At 42.7% G+C, this 24,534-nt stretch overlaps 1 protein-coding gene across 9 annotated transcripts in view; it reads left to right on the top strand.

Annotated features, from left to right (window-relative positions):
* The window catches only part of LOC114599260 (uncharacterized), a 30,697-nt gene extending 6,163 nt beyond the window's left edge, over positions 1-24,534 (top strand). For 3 of the 9 annotated variants that reach the window (XM_077928939.1, XM_077928937.1, XM_077928938.1), the window contains exons 3-20: positions 281-363; positions 879-1,036; positions 2,816-2,868; positions 3,417-3,530; positions 4,466-4,591; positions 5,652-5,777; positions 8,823-8,966; positions 10,352-10,474; positions 10,930-11,028; positions 12,507-12,647; positions 14,805-14,903; positions 15,692-16,047; positions 16,975-17,099; positions 18,906-18,961; positions 20,176-20,265; positions 21,470-21,568; positions 22,802-22,942; positions 23,751-24,534. In XM_077928939.1, the coding sequence (XP_077785065.1) occupies positions 281-363; positions 879-1,036; positions 2,816-2,868; positions 3,417-3,530; positions 4,466-4,591; positions 5,652-5,777; positions 8,823-8,966; positions 10,352-10,474; positions 10,930-11,028; positions 12,507-12,647; positions 14,805-14,903; positions 15,692-16,047; positions 16,975-17,099; positions 18,906-18,961; positions 20,176-20,265; positions 21,470-21,568; positions 22,802-22,942; positions 23,751-23,930 (2,313 nt within the window). In that variant the 3' untranslated portion in view covers positions 23,931-24,534. Of the gene's footprint in view, positions 1-278; positions 364-878; positions 1,037-2,815; positions 2,869-3,416; positions 3,531-4,465; positions 4,592-5,651; positions 5,778-8,822; positions 8,967-10,351; positions 10,475-10,929; positions 11,029-12,506; positions 12,648-14,804; positions 14,904-15,691; positions 16,048-16,974; positions 17,100-18,905; positions 18,962-20,175; positions 20,266-21,469; positions 21,569-22,801; positions 22,943-23,750 lie in introns of all 9 variants that reach the window. The other 6 variants (XM_077928944.1, XM_077928945.1, XM_077928940.1 and 3 more) reach the window with 5 other exon arrangements.

Here is a 24,534-nt window from a genome sequence, read left to right as displayed (position 1 = left end):
TGGCATGGGGACAAAGGAGGAAGGAAAGAAGCAGAGCTGGCAGCATTGACCAATTAATAATCTAAACAAGAATCATCAAGTAAGTTATAAAAGTTACAAAGGAGGGAAACTGGGGTTGCTGCATTGCTTCTGGTACCTGAGATTTGGAGGTGAGCTAGCCACTGTTAGTAAGTTGCCGTTTTTGCATTTGCAAAACTGTTCTTTCCCTTTTCCTGTTTTGTTTTGACCAGTTAGTCTAGTTGTGGGTTAGTAACAGTGTGAAATGTTTTCCCCTGCCCAGAATTCGCAAAATAAAAACTATTGGAGGGACTCTTGGGATTGGCAACAGGACAACAACTACTGCCCAGATACACCACCTGCTTGGTAAGTGACTTCTGCATTTTATTTTTATTCATATTATATATGCATGTACACAAATTTGTCCCCACTTTTTCAAAGTATAATATAAATTAATGACAAAGTTAAGTTAATAAACAAACTAAAAACTAATAAAAAGATGCTAAACTTTAAACTTTCTAAGAACATGAATATGTTTGTCCCACTCTTTTAACAAAATGTATTTTCATAGTAGCTTATGAATTAAAATTAAGTTATGAAGCAACGTAAAAACTAATGACGTTAAAATTAACATTTCTAAAAAAGCAGCTCAGTAGGCTGTTGGTCCATCTAGCAAGTAAAAACTACAAAACATCCATTGGTCATGCTGGCTAGGAGTGATGGGAGCTGAAGTTGTACCACATATGGGTGGCTACAGATCCCCATTCCTGGGCTATGCTGAGCTGAAACTACTAAGGTGACTTGACCAACTCTGGTTTACAGCTCATGACTGATGATAGTAAAGGCAACTTATGCAGAATACTGTGTTTGTGTTTCTTCAGGGTACATCGTGGCAAACCTCACAACTACAACGTTGCTTACCGAGGCCGTGGTTGGAATCACTCTCAAGGATATTTCAGTGGGGCACATTCCAGCCGAGGCCATCATAGAGGAGCTAAAGGTAGTGCTAAATATTTGGGAGCAACAACCAAAAACAGAGGCAAGGCTGAAAATATATATGTGGGATTGAATATTGGACCATCTCCTTCTCTGATCCTCTACCCATTTCACAGTTATGTGGTGGACAGTGCCCCCGTAAAATCTTACTCATCCATGCTATGTTTGTGGTGGAAGGAGCACAGTTTTATTTGTGATGATTTGTTTTTATCTTTTAGGAAATGTTACTGAATGCCACTTTTAAATTATTTTTAGATTTTTATTGAGTGATACAAACATGAACAAAATAATAATAATATGGCAAAATGTCCACGTTATCTGCTTTGGGGTTGTATTTCTGTGTTTCAGTTGTACTAGTTCACTTCTCCCAATATCAAAAGCTTGCTTTTCACTAGAACCAGCCTACCTGGTTGAGAGAATGGCCCAGCTAGGCTGACTTGTTTGGCTCATTGAGCTTCCAAGATCTAGGATCTGCAGTTGAAGCCCGAAGCAGCTAAATAAAAAAGGAGAGGTTCTGGGGCTCAATTCTGCTAGGAGTGCCTGTTCCAGATGTGTGGCAGGGACAGCTTTGTGCTTAGAGAAAAGACACGGGCATTTAGCATGTACTGAAAAGTAGTCTTCATTAATATTGCTTCAAATATCCTATAGTGGAGATCTAGAGCTTGTCCACACTTGGCTTTTGCCCTGTGCTTTCTAGGCACAGGTCTGCACTTTCCCAGTCCTTGTCTGAGGGCTTTTTTGTCACACTTTCCTCAGGAGAACCTGATCTTTACCACTGAATTGAGCAAATTGCCATTTGCTTCAATTCAGCGGTAAAGCGCAGGTTTTCATGGGGAAAGCAGTGTGGCAAAAAATAATGTTTGGACACAAACCTGGAAAGCCTGGAGCTGTCCTTAGAATTGTAGAGTAAAGCTAAGGTTGGTGAGCCCCGAGTGAAGACTGGCTCAAATTAAAAGCTTGTCATAGATTTCCTGCTCTGTAGATAAATACAGTGGTACCTCGGGTTAAGTACTTAATTCGTTCCGGAGGTCCGTTCTGAACCTGAAACTACTGCCATGCTGCTGGAACACAATTTCTGTTTTCATCCTGAAGCAAAGTTCTTAACCCGAGGTACTATTTCTGGTTAGCGGAGTCTGTAACCTGAAGCGTATGTAACCTGAGGTACCACTGTACAATAAATAACAGCAGGAGTTTTCAGGAATATGTTGTAGGAAACTGCATTCTACCCAGTCACACTGTAGCTGGCAATGGCTCTCCAAAGCTTCCAGTAGAAACTTTTTCTAGCGCTACCTGAAGATGCTAGGATTTGAAAGTGGCACCCTCATGAGTGCAAATCATTTGCTCTATCCACTGAGAGAGTCTCTCCTCTCTTTTACCTGATCTTTGGAATAGCATGGACGCGGGTGGCGCTGTGGGTTAAACCACAGAGCCTAGGACTTGCTGATCAGAAGCTCGAACCTAGCAGTTCGAAAGCACGTCAAGTGCAAGTAGATAAATAGGTACTGCTCCAGCGGGAAGGTAAACGGTGTTTCCATGCGCTGCTCTGGTTCGCCAGAAGTGGCTTAGTCATGCTGGCCACATGACCCAGAAGCCGTACGTCGGCTCCCTTGGCCAGTAAAGCGAGATGAGCGCCGCAACCCCAGAGTCGGTCACGACTGGACCTAATGGTCAAGGGTCCCTTTACCTTTACCATCTGAAACTGAAACTCCAGTACTAATCCATCTGCCCTGGAAAGAATTAACAAAGCAAAGTTATCCCACACATCCAAACTCTCAGGTTGTGGCAGAGGCATTGCATGCTGAGTTTGTTTCTCTATCTGCAGGAAAAGGTCGTTCTAAAAACTCATCCCGTTCCTCGTGCTTAATCAATATGACGGTAAGCGATGAACCTATGCTGTGGCTGGTTCCTACAGGGAGGGTGTCTCTTACTCGTGGGGCAGAGATCAAGGGATGGTGTGATGTGGGGCAAAGTTTGGGAAGAAGATTTCTCATGATTATGTGGCTGGTCTGTATGGTTGAAGAAGTCGCTAACTAATTCAGACTGCCTCTGAGATAAACAAGCAAAAATTGCCATTTTGCCTCTTTTTGACATCCCACTGTTCAGGGTTTGTCAACATTATTTTTCTTTTTTATATATATAATTAATTTTTATTCAGTTTCCAATATACATTCCATCCATATTTAACATCCATTTCTATTGTCAACATTATTTTTCAACAGAGCTCTTGTGCCTTGAATAGCTGTCTAACATGGGGGGAATAGCTAGAGAAGCTTTTCCCATCACTTCATGACAACACCAAAGGCAGGGGCAGGGGGGAGGCTTCACCTGCTACATTTTTGTTGGTAAAGGTGCTGGAGCTCTGTCAAGAACAAGCAAGCTAGAGTTCGCAGCACTAGACTCATCTTTCTATTCCTGTGCTACAGCCAAATAAAAAGGGAAATAATTCTCAAAAAACTGGAGGACCATCAGCAACACCAGAATCTAAACAAGGGCAGAAGAATTCAACAAATTTGATGAAAGAAACTGACACGCCCAAGGTAATTGTAGTAGAAGTCTGGGCCACCTTGCAACAGGTAGTTCCTGAGGAAGGTGGTGAGTTCTCGATCTGTGAAGGGATGTTTTCCCTGTGGTTTCTCAGAGCAGTAAGAACTTGTAACATTTTGAAGAGTAACATGGCTTTACCTGGTTGCTGAGGGAATAAAGGTTTATGTATTAACTGAATGGAAATGTAGATACAAATCCTGGAAATGTGTTCTGATGTGGCTTATTTAACAAAATCTGCATACTGCTTGATTGAAAGGAAACCTCTGAGTAGTGTTGCAGCACTTTGGGAGCTCATTTCTCTCTCATCTCCCCTCCCCACAATCAATGAGAGTTATTTTTCTTCCTCCTTCCCTTTCTCCCATGATTCCACCTAGATCTACCTCCTGTCTCTCTCTTTCACCCCTCCCTGCCTCTGCTTTGGGGGTTCTCTAGCACAACAGACCCCAGCAGAAAGTGTTTCTTGAAGTCAGTGTTTATTGCTTGTAACTTCAGTCCTCACTTAACTGGGCCAAAATCCCCCTCTCCCCCGGTGCTACAAAGGGAAAATGGATCGCTTGATGTTGTAGTGTTATCAGGCGATTGATGGATGAGCCAGCCTGCCCACCTTTCAAAATGACCCACCGGGGGTAGGGGAAACATAGCATCTGACCCACCAGCTGGCTCCAGTTCTCTGGACCCTGATCTGTCCTAATACTGTTTCTTATTCTGACTGGCAGTGGCTCTCCAGTGGCAGACCCTTTTAAAATGAAATAACCTTGCAATCCTTCTCATAGTTCTATAATTCCCAAGATTCCTTGGGATTGAAAACAGGTTTTCAGTGAGTCTTTCCAGAGCCGTGTTGGATCCTAAAGCAAACACAGCACTGGCAGCAGTAATATAAGTGTCCCTTATTTGCACATTTCCCCCTTCCTGCTTGGCATTTCTTTAGGTGGATCAGAAGTCCAGCAAAACCATCATGTCTGCAAAGGATTTCAGTTTTCATTTGCCCTCTGTTTCCTCAACATGCCCACAGAGCAAACAGGAAGTGCCATCAAAGGAAAAAGAAGAAATTGAGGTAAACAGCTCCCTACACATTACCAAGAACAGATGATATGGGATATGGGTGGAAGATGGCATCCCTAGTGACCGCCATGTCTCTATTAAAGGTCACAGTGCATCACACTTTCGCTGCATGAGAATACTCGTGTGTAGGCACCTCATTAGAAGCTTTCCTCCATTTAGCAGAGTTTCTGGAAGCAGTGGTCAGCAATTGAAGCTACACTTTGAGATAAACATTCACAGGCCGTGTACAATTTACTCAAGTGATTTATTCCTTGACTGGTCATAAATGCATCATGGTAGCACTATTTACAATCATAATAGCAATAGCTGTAACGGCATACTTAGGTTTCAGTCCTTTCTCTTTAGCAATGACGTAGGCAGACACAGTCTATCAGTAGTCGTGATGCAGCAGTTTGCAGACAGCATTTGTTGGTCAGTCATCTGTGAGTGTTTCATCTCAGTGTAACTTCAACTGCTGACCACTGCTTCCAGAAACTCTTCTAAATGGACAAAACTAACCCCCCCCCCAGCCCTATACGTTTTCACCTATTGATAGCTGGGCACCATAACCCTGAAGCGAGCATATCACGTACATAGCTGTCTGGTCTGCTGAGTTGCTGCGCCTGCATAATCATGTTCCCACAGTCTCATCCGCAAAGCTGGTTATGCCCAACCTGAGCTCAAGATAAGGGAAGGCCAGGGACGTATCTTGAACTAAATGTAGCAACCTGAGAGGCTCCCAAGAGTAGTTCAAAAATATCACAACAAAATCCCATTAAAATTGGTATTGGCTGTTGTGACTGGGAGAAATTTGCATCAGATATAAAGCTGGATGTAAGTATTCTAAATAATAAAAAAAAACTTAACACCTTAGCGGTAATATGGGATAAAAGGCCATTTTTGTTCAAGTATCGTCTCTCAACCCTGGTTGGGTTAAGTTCAGCTCTCCACTGAGAAAGCAGTCCTTATCATCCACATCATTTCTGCATTGCAGGGGGTGGGACTTGATGACCCTGGGGGTCCCTTCCAACTCTGTAATTCCGTGATCATCATCCTCTAACAAATCTATGCAGGTCAAGTTGGAAGACAGTCAGACCTCTGAAGACCCTCCCAGCCAGACTGCTCCTTTGTCACCTGTGCATGCTCCATCCAAGACAGCAGAAGGTCTTCCAGCCACAGTAAAGGAAGAACCTGTGGTGGTATGAAAAACCTTCTCTCTTTCATTTGCATAGGGGTGTGGATTCTTTGGCTTCAATTTCACTGCTGTTAGTATTTTGCTTGTGCAGCCTGCCAATGTACAAATGTGCCCATGTGTTGGAGTAGTCCTGAGCAGGAGTGAGTAATGGGAATTTGTGACTTGTTTTTCTCTGGGCTGGGACTCTTCCAGGCATAACTTGTTCCTCCTCTGCAGTCTTGAGACTGGAGAGCCCAACCCTTGCTCAGGAAGTGTGAAAAGGGAGCTGGTATTGTTTCGTTAGCTACCTTTTTCATTCTCTCTTTGTGTGTGGTTATGTACATACACATGAAGGAGAAAGCTCAAATTTTCTTGTGACATTTGAATCCATTTTTGTAGCATAGCATAAGGATGTGAGTTGTAGCTAACCCATCTTCAGTAGAAGAGTGTTCATAATCACTATAAAAACTTGAATTACAACACGCACTGAATCAGTAATGTCACTTAATCATAAATCAGTTTGGAACAATGGAATCAGCCATTGAGACTGGTTACATTTAATCAAAGGTTAATGAATGAAGACAACTACTTAATAATTAGTTAATGTTAATTACTTAAGATTTGCCACAGAGGGTTGTGATTGCGACAGGATGCCTTGATGTAACTATATGATTGGCTGACTGTAGACACATGTGTAACAGAGAACTCTATACAAATGCTATTTATTCTTACCAAGTTGGAGTTGTCATACAAATAGTGACAGGAGATTCTTTTAGATCAGAGCGTTTTCAAGAAAAACAAAATGATCCAAATCTTCCTAGAAATATTTTTATTGATTAATATTTAATAACTAATAAGAACTCATTCACTCCTCTCATTCATACTTACCAGATGGGTGGACCCACTAAAAAAATTTATCAGTTTCTTTTAAGAGTCTTTGGGCGGCCACCTCAGCAGCAGGATAGCAATGCCTTGTGCTGGGGACTTTCCAGCTTTTATATAGTTTCAGGTTCGATCCCTGTATGGGACAACTACACCTTCTTGTATTGCAGGGGATTGGACTAGGTGATAGCTTCTGTCATGCTGATTCCCCCTATTATCTTCATGAATAGGTACAGTGGTGCCCCGCAAGACGAATGCCTCGCAAGACGAAAAACCCGCTAGACGAAAGGGTTTTCCGTTTTTCGATGCGCTTCGCAAGACGATTTTCCCTATGGACTTGTGATTTTTTTCGCTTTCCCCCCCTTTTCCTAAGCCGCTAAGCCGCTAATAGCCTTTTAGCCGCTAAGCCACTAAGCCTTTAATAGCCGCTAAGCCGCTAATAGCCTTTTAGCCACTAAGCCGCTAATAGCCGCTAAGCCGCTAATAGCCTTTTAGCCGCTAAGCCTTTAAAAGCCGCTAAACCGCTAATAGCGCTAATCTGCTAATAGGGTTGCTTCGCAAGACGAGAAAACCGCTAGAGGAAGAGACTCGCGGAACGGATTATTTTCGTCTTGCGAGGCACCACTGTATTTGCCTCAGCATGTCCTTTGAGGACAGTTACTTGTCTCGGCATGCCCTCTGACACATCCAAACGTCTGGTACATCCTGCTTTACCATCCTGTTCATTACGTTACATTAGCTGGTTCAACAGTCCCTTTTTCTTCTTCAGAATCTATTTCTATGTTCAGAATCTCTTTATCTTTATCTTCAGAGTCACATGCCATCTGGCTTTACTCACTCATTTCCATTCATACTCTGAGACCCTCACAGGCCTCACAGAGTCGTCCTCTGAATTTTCATGGAAGCTTATTTTTTGCTATTTGCACACGCACCTTCTCCAGACTGGGGTAGTGTTGGATTAGGCAGAGACCTCCCTATGTCCAGCTCTCCTGGTTAAGGAGGCTTGTGCTGGCAGGATCACTACTGTGGGGAGCCAGTGGAAAGATTGAAATGTCCCCGCCCGCCCCCTTTGCGGCCTTTTATACTTTCCTCCAGTATGTCTTCTGGTGCTGCCATTGTCAAACAAGAACTGCTGGTAATTTGGACTCTTCCTGCCACACTCTCCTTCATGTAATGTTTGTGTATAATCTCCAGTTGTGTTAAAGCCCATGGGCATACCAATTAAACTCTTCCTTCCTATAGCCTTGCTGCAGTGGTGTACTCAAGTGTATTCTCTAGAGGTTCCTCCTGTTTTTGTTTTTACTTCTCCTGAATGCTCTACAGGATTTCTTTCCTTTCTTCATGCCCACTGCTGCTTCATCTTTCTCTTCCCATGCCCTTACGTCAAATAAACTCTCTTAGAGGTCACATCTTCAGCCCAGATTTGCAAACAGAATACAAGTTTTACTTTGCAAAGGAGATGGGTAGCTAGGATGAGAAAGGTGAGGTATAAGTGCTTTGTTTTTTTCATTCTGTATTGCTGTTGTATAATCCCTTAGTAGTGATTTCTACAGCCATATTATATGAGATGTGCCTTTTAATGAGCAGGGAGGCTGGGGTGTGAAAATGAATGAACTTGAGATGTCTGGGTCTGAAGGTTGGGAAATTATCATCTAACAGTTGGATATCATCCTGGATAATCATCCTTTGAATAATCTTTTTATATATAAACTGACAGACAGAATATTGAAAGCCCTTTTTATTTCTTTCTCCTATTCTTATTCTTATGAGCCCGGCTTCGGCTGGGGAGGGCGGGATATAAATAAAATTTATTATTATTATTATTCAACAAGAGGCAAAGTGTGGAGGCAAACTTGTGAATAAGATGACAATTGTTGGGAAGTTATGCACAAACACTGTTAATGGTTTGGATAATATTCTGGGTTCAGACATAGCATGAAAACATAGCATATTATTATTATTATTATTATTATTATTATTATTATTGCTTCTTTTTCTTCGTGGCTGTGGTAATGTTTGTGTGTATCTAGTTGGGTTCAAAGAGAAGAGGGGATTCTCACTCTTAGTAATAAGATTGTAAAGATTGCTTGGGATATAGGGATACTCTTGTCTTGTTGAAGTCTTCTCTCTGAAGCTTGGGTTCCCCACTGGAACAACAGAATTTCTCCTTCCCTATACAACTTTGCAGGTGGAGTTGAAAGATAGGCAGGCAGCTGAACAACCTCCCAGCCAGGCCTTACCTTTTCCATCTGCTGAAGCATCTATAGGAGACCAGTCACCACTTGTGACCACAGAAGGCATTCATACTACAAAAAAGGAACTGCCTGTATTGGTATGAACAACTTTTTTTTTCCTTTGCAAGTCAACCATTTGGGTGAAGTAAGCTAGGATGAAATTGGTATCCTGCCTATTGTTTTGGAGATGAGGGCTTTATTCTCAATTAGTTAGCTGTCACCACTGAGTTGATTGCTAGAAAACTGCTGCCCATCTTCTGCTGAAAGTACTGTGAATATCTGCCTAGGCCTAGGACATTATTTGGCGCTAAGTTCTTAGTTTATTTGGAGCTGGTATTTTACAAAAGACTCTGCAAATGTGTAAACCTTGTCATGTTTTGGAGTGGTCCTAAAAAGGGATAAGCAATGAGGCTGTTTGTGCTCCACAAGGTCTTGTTCAAATCTTGATAAATTTGTTGTTGTTGCTTTAAAAAATGGATATTTCTAACCCTTTCAAGTGTGGAGGCAAACTTGTGAATAAGATGACAATTGTTGGGAAGTTATGCACAAACACTGTTAATGGTTTGGATAATATTCTGGGTTCAGACATAGCATGAAAACAAATGGTTTGTTTTAAATTCTGACCCTGCCACAAACCATGTTTGTTTTGTTCCTGATAAACCGTGATCTCAAACAATGAGTTGCAGCTGATTGCAACTGGAGTTTGTATTAACTGTGATTTGCTCTTATTTCTGCATAACAGCAAACCAAGTATTTGATTTTTCATTATTTGTGGGCTCCTTAAGTGAGTAGGATATTTTCATCTTGCCTTTTAAAACAGGATTTTCATTTTCATTTTTCTTTGTTTTGTTATATGCCAGTTTTAGTGTATGTGATTGATTTGTAAGTTGCTTTGAGTTACCTTGCTAAAAAAGTGACAGGTAACTTTAATAAATAATAATCCACAGGCTGTTAACAGACCACAAGCCTATCTAATCTTCTCACGTGATTTAGGGTTTGCATTAACTGAAGCCATCAAGTAAAATCACTTTGGGTAGGATCCAATGATTTCATTGCATGAGTGGAATGGCTTTTGCTTGTGCAGTGGGGCTTTCCCACCTCTCAGGTGTAAGATCTTTTAAAAAATATTTTTTTAACTCAAATCACATAGCAAAACAAATGGGGGGGGGAAACAGTTTTTAAAACAAAAGGGACATGAGTTTTGTTTAAGTTTGCAGTGACTTTTGTGAGCTAAAGCTGTGGGAGGAATAGCAAAAGGAATGTTTGAACTTTGCAAAGCCACTGCAGTGACTACAATTGCTTTTCATGCTTTTTGTTCAGTTTTCTGTTGGTGGCAATGGAAGCATGTTTATGAAGTACTTGAATTGCCCTTGAATGAAACATTCAAGCATTGTATTTTGTCATATTGATTGCAATTAGGATCTGATCCCTGCAAACCCACAGTTTCTTTCCCAACATCCTAATATTTCTTTCTCTCCTGAAGCTGGAAGCCATCCCACCCAAAGACAATTTCAGCCACGTTGGCTCGCCTCCCACTGTAGAAATACCATTCCTTTCTGAGACCACAAATGATAATCGTTCAGAAGGAAAGGAAGACATTGAACTGGTATTAAATTACACTCTCCTTCTTTCCCTGGAAGTAAACTGCTTTTGTAAGGATTCTAAAGTGAGAGTTGGTTAGCCTTTTTCAAAATATCAAGTACGGTAGGAGGAATAGGGAGGAGGGTAAATCAACTTCTGTTGCATTGCTACAGAGCCAAACTGTCTTCTTTTAATTTTAAATCACATAGGATTCAGAGTGAGAATCAAGGAGGGGAGAAATTCCAGCATGCTTCACTGCTTTGGCTAAGTTTCCAGTCCAATATTTATAGCCTTAAAATGTTCTGCCTCAGCTTGTTATGTTACAAGTAACTGAGATAATGTGGGAGGAATTGGCAAAGAGGGATGGAGGAATGTGTGTCCTAGAAATGAGGAAACAATACTGATCATTTGTGTTTCACTAGCCAGTCATTTACTCATCTCAGACTATTTTAACCCTGTTTTCACTTGAAACTGATACAGAACCAAATCACCAGCAGTCTTAAGAATGAAGACCTCCCAAGTACCCTGAGTGATGTTCATGTTGTGCCTGTGCTGGTGAGAGAGAAAAAATATGAAAAGGTAAGACTGCGGGAGCTTCTTCGTGTCTTTGATCCCTGAGAACATGGCTGGGCCTACTTAATATATTCTGAATAATAATAATAATTTTATTACTTATACCCCGCTCATCTGGCTGGGTTTCCCCAGCCAATCCATTTGTATCCAGTTCTGCAAGGTATGGTAGAAAATCCCAAAGAGGCAACTCAAATGGAACTTTTCAGGCATTCTATTTGGTCATATTGATTGCAATTAGGATCTTATCCCTGCAAACCCACAGTCCTTAATATTTATTTCTCTCCTGAAGCTGGAAGCCATCCCACCCGAACACCATTTCAGCCATGTTGGTGTTGGTGCTTCTGGGTGGGAGACTGCTTTCTTCCGGCACCAGTCCAAAACACAGCACAGCATTCACTCCTCCGGATGTTCAAGCAATTAGCAGAGCTTAGAAGAAGCTGAGACTGAGGATATGTAGCATCTGGGTTTAGTGATTTATTTACAGGATCAAAATAAAGAACAGAGCCATTATGGCATGTCTCTTCTCTGAGAGAGGACAGCAACAGAACAAAGAACAAAGAAGACGGAAGTGGCGTACAGTTCCTTCTGTTCGGATGCTTCCAAAGAATAGAATGTCAACACACAGAGCAGGTGATCTAGTAGTCACACACTGCAGCACAAGAGAGAATGAAACTCCTGATAGTTGGCTCACCTCCTGCTGTAGAAATACTATTCCTACCTGAGACCACAAATGCTAATCGTTCAGAGGGAAAGGAAGACATTGAACTGGGATTAAATTACACTCTCCTTCTTTCCCTGGAAATAAACTGCTTTTGTAAGGATTCTAAAGTCGGAGTTGGTTAGCCTTTTTCAAAATATCAGGTACGATAGGAGGAATAGGGAGGAGGGTAAATGAGGAGGGTTCTTCTGCAACCTTCTAAAAGAGTTAAAATTTCCATCTTAAAGTTAACTTTGGGTTATGGCCGGTTTCTACTGGTCTGTGGCTTACTGGAAAACACATATTGCTTACTCAGGTGTATCTTTAATTTACATGATGGAGAATCCTGTATCTGGCAGGCGGAAAACCACTTGCTGAGCAGCTGAGAGGATTACCTGTTGTAAAATATTGACCAGGCGAATCCTCTTCTCACCCCAGTGTTTACCAACTCCTGTTGTATTGCTACAGAGCCAAACTGTCTTGTTTTAATTTTAAATCACATAGGAATCAGAGTGAGAAATTCCAGCACACCTCACTGGAGGGGTGAAATTCCAGCACACCTCACTGCTTTGACTAAGTTTCCAGTCCAATATTTATAGCCTAAAAAATGGTCTGCACCAGCTTGTTATGTTACAAGTAATTGAGATAATGTGGGAGGAATTGGCAAGAGAGATGGGGGAGGGTGTGTCCTAGAAATGAGGAAACAAAACTTCATTTGTGTATCACTAGCCAGTCATTTACTCGTCTCAGACTATTCTAACCCTGTTTTCACTTGAAACTGATGCAGACCCAAATCACCAGCAGTCTTAAGGATGAAGACCTCTATCAGTCCTCTGCTGTGCTAGCTACTAGCTCCTCCAACCTCCCAAGTACCCTGAGTGATGTTCGTGTTGTGCCTGTGCTGGTGAGAGAGAAAAAATATGAAAAGGTAAGACTGAGAGTGACTTCTGATTTGGTGTCATGGAGGAGGCTGGAATTCCATTGCAGCCGTTTGCACGGGTAATTAGAGGCTGAGATTGGAGTAATCAGCCTCCCAACTCCCCCAGGGTCAGGGGTGGCAGTCTCATCCTCATTTGCCCAACACCTGGCCCCAAATCCAGAAGGAATGAGGGGGCAGGGGCCGCTGGATGGAAAGCACCGTGCGTTTCTTGGCAACTCTCCAAAGTCGCCTCCGTGAGCAACAAACTACAATTTCTTAAGATGAAAAATCGGATTTAAGTCATGGACATGCTCTGAGTGAGGGGGGAGAAATTACTCTGCTAATTAATTCAGCCATTGAGGTGCTAAAGTAGAAGAAGGATTATCATCTGCATGGAGCTGGTGTGTCCGAACGGAAGGGGGGGGGTGAGCATTCTTTGTTTCACTTCGATACTTCGTTTTGCTATGTTACTTGGCAAAATCTCCTCTGGAAGGACTGACTACCGGATTATTTATGCAAGCAAGCGAGACTGGAGAATATTGCATTTACTGATGTAATATGGTTCTAACAATTATTAACTGTGTGGAAATGGCTTTGCAAGCGAAAAATCTGGGCTGTTGGCATTAATTGCTTGGACGAAATAAGGTGGAGAAACTTTGGACATATGCCTGGTACAACTGGCAGAAAGTCAGATCTCCTCCATATTGGAATGTTGCAAGCAACTATAAAAATCAGAAAGTGAAAGTGGAATGCCATAGCTGGATTGGAAGCACAAAGAAAGAAAGAGAAAGAAAGAGAAAGAAAGAAAGAAAGAAAGAAAGAAAGAAAGAAAGAAAGAAAGACATAAGAACCCACACAGAAACACACTGTTTTGATTTATCTCGCTTGCCGGATGAACTCAGAGGTTGTTGAAAACAATGAAGGATTAACATCAGAATGACTTATGGGAACTATCGGAAATGACTATGAAAAGCAGCAGAAATTGTTGAATGGTTTCTTTAAATATTAAGGTTCATTATTGTTTCACAAGATGTGTATCTCTTTAAAGGCCAGAGCAAATAACATGACCTAGTTTTACAGCTGTGAAGCAGTATAGCAGGTGCTGTTAAGTTGTGGTAATCAAGCAGTGTCAGAAATTGGGTATAGTATATAAAGAGCAGCATGTAGCTCTCTCAGTACCCTGTGGAATGGGTCATACTCATACCTTCTGCAGCACAACTAATCTGCATAATAACCAACAGAAATATGAGATGATTTGAACCCCCCCCCCCGAACATGGGAAGTCCGCCCAAAAAATTATAATTTGGTATAACATTTGGATTGTTTGATTATTGGATAATTTGTTTAATTTGGAATGTTTAATGTGGTTTGATTGGATTGTTAAAATGGAAAATTTAATAAATATCATTTACAGAAAAGGAAAAGAAAAGGTAAGACTGCGGGAACTTCTTTGTGTCTTTGATCCCTGAAAACATAGCTGGGCCTACTTAGTAAATTTTGAATAATAATAATAATAATAATAATAATAATAATAATAATAATATTACTTATACCCCACCTATCTGGCTGGGTTTCCCTAGCCAATCCATTTGTAACCAGTTCCGCAAGGTGGGATAGAAAATCCCAAAGTGGCAACTCAAATGGAACTTTTAATTCGGCTTCTAGTGCTTAATTAACAAGGGCTTCTTCCACACTATGCATTTTACTGGGGAAAAAATACCACAGCAAACATAATGAACAAAATGTTCCCCTTTCATATTTTCATTTTTTAGCTTGTCCTTTTCTGCCTGCTGCCATCTCAGAACCTTCAGAGTCATTTCCTTCCTATTACCACGTAACCCTTCTCTCAGCTGTGGTGGTTTTTATTCTCTCCCTCTCCACACACCCCCCCCCCCCCCGGGCTTGAGGAAGATGTCTCTTTTTTCACTAGGCCCTGCCTTCCCCAGGCATGGCAACAATTCAGAGGCTCCTTTGTGTGGCCGCAGTACACTGCTTCCTGTGGGGTAGAAATGGTGGTAACAATAAGGGGCAGGATCTTACAAGTGGGATGTTCTTTTATTACCTAGAAGAATATTGCTTATCCTTATATTTCATTGCTGTCCTCATTCTCCAATCTGGCATCATTAATCTTCCTACCCTTATTCCTGGGAAACTGCTTCTTTCCAGGCTGAAAATGTATGGGCCCCTGAAGATCGTCAGGCGCCACCCTGCAATGTGAACGAAGTTGGAAAGTGTCACAGAGTCTCTGAACATGACAGTGACTTGGTAAGTTGAAAAATGATGAACATTATTTTTATGGAGGGGGCTGTAGGTGGAGAAAGAATAGAATCAAGAATGCAGGCAAGGGGCGGAAGGAAAATAGCTGGCAAGAGAGGAGCAAGAAAGAGAAAAGCAACTCTCTATCTAACCTCTGGCTTTCCAGAAGTTGTTGGACTAAAACTCCCATCATCCTTTATCATTAGCCACACTGGCTGGGGCTGATGGGAACTGTAGTCCAGCAACCTCTGGAGAGCCCAGTGTTCCCTACGATTGCTCTAAAGGACATGAAGGGGAGTATTAAAAAGAAAATGGGAAAACAGGGACACTCTCACTGGTCTTCTGGTCACAAATAAAAACGTGGCTTTCAGGGCATCCTTAATGCACAACTGTGGTTTTAATCATTGTTTGTAAGGATTCTGGGATAATCAAACTAAGAGCACTAATGATCGGGCTCTACAAGGAAAGGATGGGAGACTCAAAACTGAGACAAGGAAAGGGTCCTCGGAAGAGAGCTAGGGAGGGATAGAGAAAAAGGAGACAGCTTGTAGCACCAGGCAGCAGTGAGTCCGTGAGTCCAAAGTCCTAGCCCAGATCAGGAAAAGTTTAGCTGTGTCTGCTTAGCATTTGGGTTCTCCTGAGTTCTCACTGAAAGCAGTAAGATATTTAAGAAGAGGGGAGACTTGTTTTATATTAACTTATATAAACTTCTTAGAGATTTTTGGCAATTGAATAAATATTGTCAAATGAACAAAATTGCTATTGTACCTTATTTGATCACCCTGCTCTTTTGCCAGGTGCTCTCACAGTCCCCACCTCACAGCCTCATTTCCTGTGATCAAAAAAGTGATACAGAAAGATGGCTGGAATACTGTTCTAGTTCACCAAAGAACCAACACAGCAGTGATTCGAGGCATTCTAGCGCAAATAGGACCTCAAGAGAGTTGCGTAGTCAGCGTTCAAGATCCCCTCACAGACGAGAGCGATCCCATGGAAGCAGCGACCGGTCCCCTCGTTCACAAAAGGGCCAACACAGCAGTGATTCACGGCATTCTAGAGCAAGCCATGCCTCAAGGGAACTGCATACTCACCGTTCAAGATCGCCTCACAGACGAGAACGATCCCGTGGAAGCAGCAACTTGTCCCCTTGCAGGCAAGAACATAACCCGAGATTTCCTCAAAGCTAGAGGGCAGGGCTAGCTCATCCGTAAGGTGGAATGAGGCTGCTACCTCAGGCGGCAGAAGCATCAGTGCTTGTGGGTACCCCTCTGCCAGCGGCAGCAGAGAAGCAGCAGCAGCATCAGTGCTGATTTTGGCCAAGATCTCATGCAATTTCAGGTGAAATCTCACTCAAAATTGGTGCCGGTGACAGTGCTGCTTCTCTGCCAGCAGTGGAGGTAGCAGGGCAGATAGTGCAAGTGACGGCAGGGTGGCCGGGCTTGGCAGAGTGGCACTTCCCGTTTCGCCTCAAGCCACAAAAAGGGACAAGCCAGCCCTGCAAGAAGACTACAGTTCTTGGAACTCAGTGGGGGAACACCAGGGTAGAATCATAGAATCATAGAGTTGGAATAGACCACAAGGGCCATCGAGTCCAACCCCCTGCCAAGCAGGAAACACCATCAGAGTAGCTGGCTTCTGTTTTAGAAACTGGGTAGTTTTGAATCATATGAAATGATATTGATGTCAGGCATAGAGAAGAAAGGAGTCTGAGATAACTAGGATAATTTGGAGCCTTTTTGGTGGTGCTTATGCATAGAAAGAAATGAGCCATGGGAAATGGGGAGTTCTCTTGCAAAATAGGATAGAGTGAAAGGATTCCAAATTGAATGGGTTTCAGGCTGAACTCATGGCTACATTTGGACTGCAAACTGAAATGAAACTGGCTTAGCTATCTGGCTTCCCCTGGTGAATCATGGGGACTGTAGTTTTGTGCAAATTAGTCTTAGCCACCCACCTTACCAGTTGGCCTGCTCCCAGAGTTTTGGGATGCAGGGAAGCAGCAACAGTCAGGCTCTTGATGTGGTGTTCAAAATGCAGGCGGGCGCAACTTTTCAAGTGAGTCATGTGCTTCTTTTCACAGGAGAGAGCACTCCAGCTTCTGTCACTGTGGATATTGCTACAATCCACACAGAAAGAATTTATATGAGAAAGATTCCCCTCCCTCTTACTTGGTTCAGAAAAGAAGTCATCGCTATTCCCCAGAAGGTTTGTTTTTATTGGGCAGTTCAGAATGGGAATCTTCATGTTCCAGCTGAAGGGACTAAGATATTAGTGTTTACAATATTGTCTCCTTGGCATGAAAGGGTCCTCTCCAAGCTGTGTAGCCTTTTGGATCAACGTTTGATGCTCCCATTGTGCCAGTCGCATTTTGCCACTAGCAAGCAACCTTTTGTGACTGTATGGAGATGTCTGGGAGCTATGGGTGCACCTAGGATCTACACCTCTGCCTGGCTCCAGTCCGCTGGTCTGCCAGACACAGCGGTAGCAAAAGATGCACATCTTTTGCTGCTGCTCTACCCCGCAAAACACCTGATTCGCCCAGCAGAGCAGCAGCAAAAGACATGTCTTCATGGAAACAGGAATCACAGTGAAAGAAAGCAATATTTCAAATGCAGTTGCAGAGATGACTGGGCATTCTCTCGGAGAATTCAGGAATGTGTAAAAGGCCCCTTGTCAGATAACTGTCAGTGTGTGAAAGAGCAGGTTGCCCAGCATATCAAGTCTATCTGACTGTCACATAACTTAGGGGCTTTGTTACCCAAAGTATTTGGTAAAATCACTTTGTCTGAACCTGTTTGGACCCAGGTGTACTGAAAAAAAGGGAGGATAGAAGGGAGAAACTTTGAAACACAACTTGGTTTGTAAGCAGCCACAGTTCTCTTTCAGCTTAGATAAAAGATCAGAGACTTTCATTCCTGGAATGTGAGTGAGAGAGATTTTGGTGCCAAGGAAGGATCTAGATAAGATCCTCCTCCCAGCAAATGGTGCCTCTGTAAACTTTATGGTCTGGGTCTTGTCAGTTTCCTCAATTAAGATGATACAACAAAGCAAAAGGTTGTCTTTTGGCAGTGAGGGATTGATGTTACAAAGTATCCTGGCTTGGCTGTTCGTAAGTGCAAATGTGGTTCTTTAATTGGGGTGCATATGGGTGAGATACCAAAAAAGTTGCAGTGTTGATAGGGGAAGAAAATGATATATGTGAGGAAGGGGAAAGAGTTTCTTTCTTTCTTGAGGCCCTTTGTTTTTTTGCTCTTTCCCTGAACCGAGTATTTCATAGATTATCTTCACATGTTGTTTTCACAGTTGTGATTACATACATTTCCTCATTTTCCTTTTTTTCTATTAACATGCTTTCTTACTGTTCAGTTCTTTTTATATTACATTTTATAATTGTTGTTTTTCTGAGTAAATTCTTATTTCCCCCATTTGGCATTATATATATTTGTTGTTGATCTACAATTTATATCTTTTTCATAAACTATTTCTTTCAAATTATTCAACGTTTACAGTAGGATTTCCCTTAAGTTTTATCCATCAGCTCCATGTCAGTTTGGTAGCTATGAATACATTTTTAAATATTTTTTAGCCTAGTTCTTTTTAGACTTCTTATTGAATTACTTTTAATTAATAGTAGGAGGAATATAGCAGCTTAACAGATGATATTTTGAAGCAATGTTAATAGAACTCTATATAACCTTATTCTCTTGCCATTTTATGCACTTTCTATATAATTATTCCATGGATATAACTCTCTTTTCAATATTCCTACACATTTTATTGTTGATTTTAGAGTTTCAACATTTGTATGCTGCAATACCAGTAAAGCTCTCAAGTCCATTTTATACATAATCTGGCACTTGGGTCCATTTCCAGTTGCACTTCTTAGGTCACTAGAGCCAAAAAAAAGAACTTGGTCTTTAATCACCATTAGCGTTCTTTTATCCCCAGAGTTAGGAAGCCATGCCTCCCCACCCACAAAGCAAAATGCTGTCTAACATCTCTGTTTTGCAGAAAGAAGTGAATTGTACGAAGCACCACATTCATACAGTCGTGAGAGCCCCAGAGAGGTAAGAGAAGATGCCTATATCTTACCGTCTTAAATTGGCATATGCTTGATAATTGTTGGTATCCATCTGTCTCAAAAGACAATGGAGTGCACCTCTGGAGGTGAGAATCACAGCACCTGCAGTGGCTGCAGAGACTGGTAACTCATAACAGCTGCCTTCCTCATTGTTCTTGCTGTGCTAGCAGCACCGAAGTGACCTCTTTAGGATGCAAGCCTGGGCAACGTGTATGGAGATCCTGGGCTGTCCAGGCAACAAGACCTTCACCCCACCCCCTTGGCCTTGCTGATGTGGTCCAAAAGAAAGCAGAGCACTACATATGGCACCAGTTTGGCTGCAGGAGTTGCCAGAAGGAAGTGTAGAAAGCACCATCCAGCCATCTTAGGGACTCCACTCTGGATTTGTGTAGAGTTTACTCCTTAGCCTTTTCTTCTCCACAAGGCAGCATGTTTTGCTTCATTAAGCTGTGAATAGATCTCTGACAATATCAGTGGAGGTGTTTGAAAGAGAGCTGAAATAAGATTCCTGTTCTCCCTGTCTCTCAAAATGAGCCCTTGAGCATGTACAGTTCATGTGCCACTACAGTGGTACCTTGGTTATCAGACGTCTCTGTTGCCAAACGTTTCAGTTTTCGAACGCCGATAGCCCAGAAGTAAATGCTTCTGTTTTCGAACGCACCTTGGAAGTTGGAACGACTTCTGCTGCATGTATCTGTTGTTTTCCACAATTGTCTCTATTGAATTGGCAGACCGCCCTTTGCGCCTCAATTTTCGAACCTTTCGGAAGTCGAACGGTCTTCCAGAACAGATTACGTTTGAAAACTGAGGCACCACTGTATAATGATTCCTCCACTTAAATGCCAAGATAACCTCTGCCTGGGATAGGGACCCTTTGGTCATGCAGATCTTGTTAGACTACAGCTCTCATCATTCCTCTCCATTGGCTATGCTGGCTAGGACTGATGCGAGTTGGCATCCAGCAACAAATAGAAGGCCACAGGTTTCCTGTTCCTTATCTAAGCAAACACTGCTTTTGGTCTGACATGGTGCACTAGTTCTACAAAGGTTGGCATTTATCCAACAAATCTCTGGTGGTGGTGGCTTATTTCATACTCCCATTTATTTATTCCTTCCTTCCTTCCTTCCTTCCTTCCTTCCTTCCTTCCTTCCTTCCTTCCTTCCTTCCTCCTGGCCTGTAAAATGAAATCCAATTCACAGAAGTTAAAGAAAAAAATATCATCCTCTCGGAAAACTGAAAAGAAGAAGGCGGCAACAGCGATTTCGGAGAAAGCAAGAAAATCTACCAAGGTAGCTGAGGAAATGTATGGGTGTCTTAATATGATGATGTATGTGATCTCATGTCCTGCTTCTAGCCTTCCCTTAGGCAGTTGGTTGACCAGCACAGGAAACGGTATACTGGACTAGATGAGCTTTCTATCTGATCCAGCAGGGTTTTTGTGTACATAACACAAGTCAAGCCAGTGAAATGAGTATAAAACCTGCATGGTCCCAATGATAGCATTAACTCTCAGTAATAGAGGTTCTCCAGTACAGAGTTGTCTTCTTAGTGGAAGGTTGGTGGTAGTGGTGGTTGTTGTCGTCGTCGTCATCATCATCATCATCATCATCATACCTTGGCATGTATCTTTCCAGCATTTTCTTTAGCTGAACAAATGTGCTTCCCTTACACCTCTTACCCTTGTGGTACCATGTAAATGCCGGCAAGTTGAGGTGGCAGTGATTGCCTATTAATAAGTGGAGTTTTCCAAGTGGTATCAGCTCACTAGATCATGCCTTTTCTAATATAAGGCACTTCAGAATGCTCCAACTGGTTCAGCAGCAGGAAGAGATCTATCCTTCTGTTGTGGCACTCAGTTTTGGAAACTAGTCATGAGACTAGTGGGTGTGCTCTGTTGACAGGATAGTCAACAAATCCTTGGGAGTTCACGGTGGGATTTTTAGTCCACAGGGTAAACGGTAAGAACAAATGCATTGGTGTCCTTAGGTGTCTTGGAGTTATTTCACTCTGATGCTCAGATTAGTATCTACCCTTCCTCTACAGAGCTCAGGATGACATACATTGATATGGATTATACCACTACCTTTGAAATAACCCTTTCACGTAGGCTGGAGAGTGGCTGCTCTTAGTAAGTTTCATTATGTGAGTGGAGATTTTAACTGATCTCCCAGTCATTCTGGCCCTCCATCCATTTGCTCATCTTTTGTTTTCATTGGTACCAGCTCTGCTGGAAAGCTAGGTCTATGTCACACCCTTTCCTCAAAGAATTCAAGATGGGGTATATGGCAAAGGTTTGTTTTTTGATATCCTGCCAAGGTTGATACAATCCTTTACATCCTTCTTGGGTTGTTGGCAAACGAATCCAGTGGTAGCAACCAGTATGCACTACAGAGTTTCCTGCTTGGGTAACAGTGTTAATTTTCTGGCATGAACAAAGCCTTGCTTTGTTAGTGAGCAGATCCAATTAGGTCCTTTTCTTTTCGGTTTCTACAGACTAAGAAGAAAACCAAAGGGGACCAAGCTGGTGGGGCACCAATCTCATCAGAGACTGCACAAAAGTTACAGCCGGTGGAAACAGAATTGCCTGACCCGGTAGGAAGAAGGATTCAGTCTTGCAATGGCTGGTCTTCAGCCTGGACTAGCAAGAGTGTCTTTCCCCTTAGCCCCCTCTTCACTGATTTCCACATGTTGGTATTTGTAACTGATGCATTTATTTTTGAGTTATGCTGGCTGTACAAGTCATTTACTGCGGAACAGGGACTGGGAACAGTTTTCAGCCTGGGCGCCACATTCCCTTCTGCATAACCTTTGGAGGGTCACATGCCAAGGTTGGAGGGGCAGAGGCCAGAGTGGGTGGAGCAACGAATGTGTTTCCCCCCTCTTAGTTTCTATACACACTCAAATGCCCCTCTCTAGCCTCCTTCCAGACAAGCGAGAGGGGAGTAATCAGAGCTCAAGGACATGTTCGAAAAGGAGTAGGACGCATTCCACAGGCAAAAGCGCTTGGTTTTGTGGAAAGAATGTTGGAAAGTTTCCTGTGTAGTTTTTGATTAATTCTTAACTTTCTGTTTAATGTCACTGAGTAGAGGTTGCTAGCTTGTATTGTACACAATCAAGTACTTTGTGGCACATACACAATTGAAGGCCAGACATCAGGAGAGGGATGTTATGTAACAAGTACAAAGAGAACTGATGTGTGCATGTGCCTTGCTTTATTTTGCCAGTTATGGAAATGTATAAAAGCTGTAAAAACCCTTTGCTCAGTCACGTTCCCTTCAGACTTGCTCTGGGGGTCCTGCTGCAGCAATAAATAAAGGGGATACCTACGGAGTGCCTTGCTTGATATCCTGCACCTTGTCTATTATTTAAATGATTCCTACCTGGGGACAAACTGGGGAGTGGCCTCCCTTAACTATGGGGGTGCAGAGCAGTGAGGAAGTGTGGCCTGGAAAGGGTTCTGACCACCAGATAGACAGGCCTAGAGGACTGCATTCCACCCCCAGGCCTGAGGTCCCTGTCCCTCCCACTGCAAAGGCCAAGGTGCAAAAGGTTATGGAATCATTTCCACAGCCCATAGATGCATCTGGTTTAATGAAACATCATTGTGTGATACCTAGATCTTAGTTGTGACACCTGAAAGCAGCCCCCCCCCACCTGGGTTTCACTCTAAGACTACTGTCAGCAGCCTCACCAGAAAAATACTTCATTCTGTTGTGAGCCAGTGATCTTGCCTTCCTTTTGCAAGAGCCAAAACTATCTTTGACACACCCCTAGTTTCGTTTTAGGCCATGTTAACACCTTCTCCCATTGGGAAAATCTCTATAGATCCAGGCAGCAACCTGCAGTGAGGATGCAGACCCCACTCAGCCCCTGTGTGCTGGAGAGAAAGATGGCTCTTCATCATCCTCAAGGACTTCTGAGGACCGTTCTGCAGCTGTACTAGCAAGAAAGGAAGAGATAGAGCAGGTAACTGAGCCTCTTCGGCATGTCAGTATGAACTGGGAGATCTGAAGCACAATTATTGTGAAGGTCACATGCTATTTTCGCTCCTGTATCTGACACAAAAGGCTTGTGCAAGGCCAAGCATAAAGGGGCCTGTCGCAGACTAAGAGGAGTTGTAGTCCAAAACATCTGGAGGGAACCAGGTTGGCAAAGGCTGTTTTAGGGGAGTAGTCCTATCCTCCAACCATATTTGCTTAAGTCACGTGGGTCCCAGTGGGGCGCCTATAAACAAACATGGTCCCCAGACTCAAAAAAATGTTCACACCTCTGACAGCAAGTTTGCGAAGTGTATACTTACTGCTTTGTGACACCTCAAATTGTCTTGACTGACATTTAAAATTAAACAAAGCAGCAAATACTTTGCAAGCACATGTCTTGGTCCTCATACACAGGGCAACACCATAGGAAGCTGCTTTATACTTGGTCAGATCATTAGCCCATTTATCTCAGTGTTATCTACACCGTCAGCAGCTTTCCAGAGTTTCAGGCAGGGCATTCCCAGCCCTACCAGGAGACGCTGGGAATTGAACCCAGGATATTCTGCAGGCAAAGCAGATGCTGTACCACTGAGCTACAGCCTATCTCCCCACTACAGCATTAAACAAATAAATCCTTAGAAAAATTGTCTTCTTACAATCTGGGTTTTTGGTGTGCTAGGACTCTGGGCTGAATGTGACCAGCCCAGTAGATAAGTGAGGTAGAACTGGTGTAGAGTGGCAGTCTTCAGATCGCTGGCGCTTTTGCCTGACAGACACTTTGCCCTTTCCTGCAGGCCTATCAGCGAGTCCTCCTCAACTTTGCAGTGGTGACTGCCATGCTGTTGGAAACAAAGCCATGCATGGAGGAGGCGATGGAAGCAGCCTTACGGGCCAACTTGAGAAGGATCGGGAACTACTATGAATGCATGCTGAAGGACTTCATTGACAGCTATGACTTGGCCAATGCCATCTAATAGGATGATCTGACTAGTCTAAGGCATGTTGCGCAACAGAGTGAATGAGATGGGAAGCTGCATGTTTTTGGATTTGGTAGCTGAGGCACTGAGGTTAGCTTCCTCTTGGTGGAAGATGAGGAACCCCAATGGGTTTGACTGCAGCAGCAAGGTTAAGGCTTGAAAGTATTGTGCAGATGCTTAAGAGTATGGGAGAAAAAGAACACCACCTCATAAGGACATTTTTTCAGAAGTAGATTGTTTTGAGAAGTGTTGACTTACCCCAGGGACTTCTGAAGGTGTCAGAAATTCATTGTAGGAGTAAGTCGAATGGGAGTGGTAAGCTGGTTTTGGCATACTACCCTGTTAGGGTTAGCTATTGGAAAGGTTTGCCTTTTAATCTTGCATCAAGATTTCCAAGTAGGATGGCTAATTTTGCATTTTTTAGATCTCTTTAACCATGGCTCTCCTGCTATTACAGGCAGAGGGAAAACTGGAGGATTCCTGCCACTGCAGCAGCTTTAGTAGCCCCCCCCCCACAAAACTCTTGTGAAATGCTTTTTAGATTTGTTTCCTGAGAACTTAAAAACATCTTTTTAAATAAAAATGACTGATGTAGACAACA

This window comes from Podarcis muralis, chromosome 5, assembly GCF_964188315.1.
Source record: "Podarcis muralis chromosome 5, rPodMur119.hap1.1, whole genome shotgun sequence".
NCBI classification, from domain to species: Eukaryota; Metazoa; Chordata; class Lepidosauria; order Squamata; family Lacertidae; genus Podarcis; species Podarcis muralis.
This window is presented reverse-complemented; position numbering and strand designations above follow the sequence as displayed.